This window comes from Chenopodium quinoa, unplaced genomic scaffold (genome assembly GCF_001683475.1).
Source record: "Chenopodium quinoa cultivar QQ74 unplaced genomic scaffold, ASM168347v1, whole genome shotgun sequence".
Taxonomy (NCBI): Eukaryota; Viridiplantae; Streptophyta; class Magnoliopsida; order Caryophyllales; family Amaranthaceae; genus Chenopodium; species Chenopodium quinoa.
The window spans coordinates 1,327,725-1,333,313 of NW_018742204.1; the positions used below are offsets into that span (position 1 = coordinate 1,327,725).

The 5,589-nt window shown below is 34.4% G+C and overlaps 1 protein-coding gene across 4 annotated transcripts; it reads left to right on the top strand.

The window, feature by feature from the left end:
- Positions 1 to 641: 641 nt before the first annotated feature.
- On the top strand, positions 642 to 5,153 carry LOC110699932 (AP-3 complex subunit mu-like). 4 transcript variants are annotated; one of them, XR_002507103.1, is made up of 4 exons: positions 642 to 997; positions 1,420 to 3,813; positions 4,395 to 4,438; positions 4,598 to 5,153. XR_002507103.1 is itself a non-coding variant. In XM_021877503.1 (4 exons), the coding sequence occupies exons 1-4, from the start codon at positions 3,107 to 3,109 to the stop codon at positions 4,845 to 4,847; spliced, it is 312 nt and encodes a 103-aa protein (XP_021733195.1). In that variant the 5' UTR covers positions 1,946 to 3,106; the 3' UTR covers positions 4,848 to 5,153. The 4 variants fall into 4 exon arrangements, 2 of the variants coding, with proteins under 2 accessions (XP_021733195.1, XP_021733147.1); XR_002507122.1 differs by having other exon boundaries at positions 781 to 997; positions 3,717 to 3,813; XM_021877503.1 differs by lacking the exon at positions 642 to 997 and having other exon boundaries at positions 1,946 to 3,139; positions 3,717 to 3,813; positions 4,710 to 5,153.
- The last annotated feature ends 436 nt before the right edge of the window (positions 5,154 to 5,589 follow it).

Here is a 5,589-nt window from a genome sequence, read left to right on the forward strand (position 1 = left end):
AACCATGCCAGACCGGATATCCTCAGGGACTCCGACGATCATACACTAATAGAAAAGATGCTACTTGTAACGCCCTATTAGTAACTGGCGTATGTTATGCTAGTTACGAAAGCATCAATAGTAACCGACTAAGATAATGCCAGTTACAAATGTCATGACATTAGTAACCAGCGTAGTAAATGTCAGTTACTAATATGTGGTTTATCATTGTTTGAACTTTTATTAGTAACTGACTAAATAAATGTCAGTTACAATTATTAAGTCAAAGAAACTTTGACTAAAAAGTTTGTAACTAGCTTACAAACGCCAGTTACAAATATTAGGTCAAAGAAACTTTGACCAAACCATTTGTAACTAGCTTACAAACGCCAGTTACAAATATTTAGTCAAAGAAACTTTGACCAAAAATTTTGTTACTAACTTACAAACATCAGTTACAAATATTAAGTTATTGGAAACAATTTTTTTTTTATTTTTTTTTAATGAAAGGAAACAATTTCTCGTTGAATTTTTTTTTTAAGAAAGGAAACAATTTCTCGTTGGGTTTTCTTTAAAAGGAATTTCTTGTTGAAATCTATATATCTAAACCCCTCTATAATCTTTAATCTTTCTTTATCTTTAATTTTTAACCTATATAAAAGGCCCAGGCACCACTATTGCACATTTACTGTTCCTTATGAACAAGGAAATGACGTCTTTGCCCTCTGCCCCTTTGTTGAATTGCCCAATTTCCCTAGGGTAGTTTTGTCTTTTTAGTCTTTAACGTGTGGCTTGTTCTTGGTTTTCCTTTTGTCGTCCTCTTTGGCCCCTTCTTTCTCTTTCCTGTTTTTCTCATTTCCCTCAATCTTTTCTCATTTTTCCTTAAGCTTCTTCCTCAAATCGCCAAAAATGGCATCAATCACCGTTCCGTTTCCCTCTTTCCATGGCTAACGCTAGGGTTTTTAGTTCATCGAAGTAGTTTTCGAGCTTTCCCTTAGCCATTGAAGCGGTTACTCAAGTAAGCATTTTTTTCCTTTTTTATTGCTGTAATTATCGAATACCAATTTCTCCTAAGGTTCATTATAAATATTATTGTCAGTTGGGCTCCTAAATTTGCTTTCTTTCCACCTTCTTCGGGTGATGAATTAGAATCGTTTAAAGTACTCAAATTCAACTTGATTTTGTGGGATTTTTGAGAGTTGGGGTAATTAATTTTTCAATCGACTTGGTAGCAACTTTAGGGTTTAGTTTTGCTTTTCTCTTTCTTGAAATTCTCCCCCAAATCGTTTGATGAAAAGTTAGATTTGAGCCTCTGTCATTGAAGTGTACCTTTGAGTCCTCGATTGAAGTAGCTTTTGATATATTTATCTTCCTTTTAAGCACCTCTTGAGCTGAAGATATTTTCTTTTGTGATCATTGAATATCAACTTCACAATCTAGGTACTTCAGAAGAAAATCAAAAACTCCATTCGGTATGGTGGTGCGAGAGAGGGAGATTCGTGGGTATGGGGTTCATCAATTTGTCTTACATCGCCGTTAATGCCGCTGTCCTGGTTCTCCTCTTCTTCTTAATTGTGTAAAAGAGGGAAATAAATTGTATTAATGTTTACAATTTATTCGAAATGGCCACTATCTTATTGCTACTGCAGTTCTTCGTATTGATGGAAGTGTTTGGGCTGGTTGAATTTTTTGCTTTGCGTTTTTTTTTTTTATTTAATTTGGGTTTAATTTTATGTGGGCATGATTGTTTTTTTATTGTGAGAGAATCATCAATTTTTAGTACACTGAGCTATTACGTATGCAATACCATAATTTACAAGCTTGAAATTGTTGGAACAACAAGTGTGTAGTGTCTGAATTTTGTGAAAAAACTCAAAGTCCCACATTGGTGGGAAATGAGAGTTTTACTCTCTTTATAATATAGAGAGTGGGCTAAAGGGGTGTGGCCCTTGGGCTACCCACATTTTGTGGAGAGGGAGGACCTATATGGTAAACCATATATCACACACACGCGCGCCGAACCGAGCCGGGTCGGGTTTGGGTTATTAAACAAACTTAATTTTTGTTACCGGTTTGATTAATATTCAGTTACAAAACGTTTTACTGTTTTGGTTTAAACTTTTCCGTTACATTGCTTGATTCTCGTTGCTGTTTTACTGCTAACCGTTACACTGATTTAATGCCTTGATTCTTGCTTACCGGATACACTAATTGCAGTAAACGTTGCTAATCTTTCTCCCGTTTTCATGCTTAAGCTGTTACGTATCTTTACCTATAAAAGGACGGTTCCAACTTTGTTTTTATACACACGAAAAAATACAAAAAACCACTTTGCAAAATATATTTTCTCTCCCTCTCAAAACAGTCGAGCGGTTTCTTTCTGATTTTCTGGTGTTCCGTTGTCCGCTGGTTCGGTGCAAAACCGCCGGTATTTTATACTTGTGAAAGACTGTTTTATCCTGGGGGCATCCGGTTTGGTACGAGCTGCTTGCACAAGTTTGAGGCAGTGCCGCGAATGTTCTAAAGAGAGCGACATAGTCCGCGACTCAGTCTTATTCTCGGTAACATTGTTCTTACTATTTTATTTGTGCAATTCCGTTTATAACAGAAATGTACTAGTACCTTTCAGTGGCATAGCAAATATGTTTGCTTGATTGCTCGAATTTCGATATGTCTTGGAGATAAGTGATGCAATCTAAGGTTGATATAATATGACATAGGATGTTTGTCATTTAACTAACAATGTCTTTTTTTTAGCTAATCTACTTGTGCTATGCATAAATTGCCTTTGCTAACTCATAACCTTATTCTGAGAGTTGCTATTCCAGCCGAGTTTGAGGTATGAAATTGAATTAGTTTTTCCCTATTCATCTAATTCACACGATATAGCCTCGAAAATTACAAGATTATGAGCCTAATTTGATAGTTGAATCAAAATTTTCTTGTTAAAGTTGCTATTTTTATTGTTTAGCACCCTTGTTTTTCTCTGTAAATCCTTCCCCCATATATAATTGAGTGATTTTTTGGATTTAATCAAGCATTTAGTGTTGGGCCACCTTTGATTATTTTTATACTGGTGTATTTGATTGGTATTGTTTAACCTTGTAGTTTGTATTTTGTGATCAATATGGAGCTTACCTTTAAATCTTGCAAGCATCAGGTAGGTGTATTATTTATTTTTGTCCATTATTAATGTACGAATTTTCTACAAAATTTGTCACGCTAATTGATAATTAATTAACTTGTGGCGTTGTTTACCTATCTTGTTCTTTAAATTTAATCCCTACTCTAAAATCAAAGATAAACTGTTACTTCCCGAACAAATATCAGGTTCGATAAATTTGATAATTTTTATTCAATTATCAAATTGGTCTTATTCCAAGATTTTTCTTGGCGCTGCTATCTCCGATATGCCAAAGGTACAAGATTGAGTTCTATGTCAGATTTATGTGGTCGTTTATCTATTTATTACGTACCAAATTGTCAAATATGTGGTCTTAAAGACTTATGTTTTTGTCATACCAAATTGTCAAATTGAGTTCTCTGAGGGATTGTCGGATTCCAGAAAAAGGTAATCATCATATTTTACTTGACTGCTTGCTGCAATGGGGTTGCACAGTTTTTCTTTGAGTATCTTTGTGGAAGACCAAAACATTAAATTTGTGCATTGTCAACTACCTTTGCTTTTGGAGTAGTTTATATTTAATACCAACATTTGTTGTTTTTATTGTTGTTAGGTTGGGGCTGCACACTATATTGCATTTGCTGAAAATTACAGCACAATCTTTAAATCTGACATATATACCGACAATGAGCATGCGTATCAAGGACTAGGTATGAATCGCTGCATCTTTTCATGTGCTTTGTAGTGGGTAAAAATTAATTAATTTCATGATGCTATCCAATAATAATTTAATGACTAACCTGATCAATTTAGATCAATTTGAATATCCGAAAATTTAACAAGGATCTTCCCCAAGTAAATTAGTTTTTCTCTATCTTAGCTGTGGTGGCTTCACTTATATTTAATTGTTGGCTCTATCAAATAATTGTTGTGGATTTCCAAAAAAATAAAAAAACACTGAGTTTCTTACTTCTACATCCTATATTAATTTTTTAACAATTCGTATTGTAAATTTCTTATGTTATTTGTGATTAATTTCCCATTGGTTATTTGATATGAACCTTCTCATTATAGGCAACGTAGAGAAAATGAACTAGTCTAGGCAACTTAGAGAAAATGAACTAGTCGCTATTGTGATGGCTTTGAAATTGGGTAGAGCTAAATTCCAGAACTGAATTTAGAGCTGAATTTCAGAACTGAATTCAGAGATAAGATTCAGAACTGAATTCCTTAATTCATCAGCTAGTTTCTCAGTTACTCTCCGTTTCTCATCCTTGTGTTGTATCTTCAGATCTGACAGCAAATCATGGAACAGTGGACATCCTTGCTAACAAGGTAACATTTTTATATGATTCCAGCTATTAGTACAAAGATTACCTTTCCTTATTTAGCTTTGAACGAATGATTGATTGTTTTTTTCTTTCTTTTTCTTCTTATGTGGGGGGAGTTGTTAGACTTGACTGATCCATGAACTTACATTGTACACAAATTCAGGTCTGTTCTTGGTCTATTGGCGGAATACCAAAGGACAAAGCCCCTTATTTGACAAGAACATTAATGCTTGAAGCAGGATTTGAAAAGCTTCATGTATTCCCAACTTTTGTAGGTAGCAGAGTTCCGCATCATGGGTATTGCTCTTTCTGGCCTGAAAATAGATAAGCTTGAAGTGTCAAATGTAGAGAATCGGCCTTTCAAGGGTTTCAAAGCTCTAACTCGTGCATGGGAGTATCAAGTGAGGTCATAAAGTTAAAAGGCTCTAGATATGAGCCCCGAGACCTTGGGAAAAGACTGTGCAAAGAACATCTGCCTTCTTGAAGCTTTGCAGAAAACAGGGTCTTTCCTCCTCATATCTCATCTCAATCATTCATTGGACCTTGGTGCTAGGAATTGCATGATGTCTGATTTTCAATTTGTGTGAGCCATCTTTAGAGCTTTTGGGTGTGTCAGTTGATTTATTTATTTTATTATGAGATACTTGTATCATGTATGTATACTTCAAAAGGAAATAGAGATTTATAGAGGTTGAAAAGTTCAAGTTCTGGCTTTTTTATCCTTCTCTTCTTCCCCAATTCTCACTGTAACCTGTTTGACGATGGGTCGTTTTATAGGATATACTACCATAATTGTATTCGAATCAAATATTTATATAAAAAAATTATTTATTTATTTGTAACTGGCATAATCTAATGCTAGTTACTAAAAGTATTTTTTAGAAAAAAAATAAAAAAATATATTCGTAATCGGCGTTAAGATTTGCCAGTTACTAGTAATACCCTAATTGTAACAGGCTAAACTTAGTGCCAGTTACGAATAGTATGCTTTCCAACTTGGAAAATAGACTTTTTGTAACTGGCATTATGTTAAGCCAATTACGAATAGTACATTATTTGTAACTAACATGAGCCGGTTACAAATAATTTTCATTAGTTGTAACGGTGGCATTCGCAACCAACAATGCCAGTTACAAAAAGTCAATTTCGCCAGTT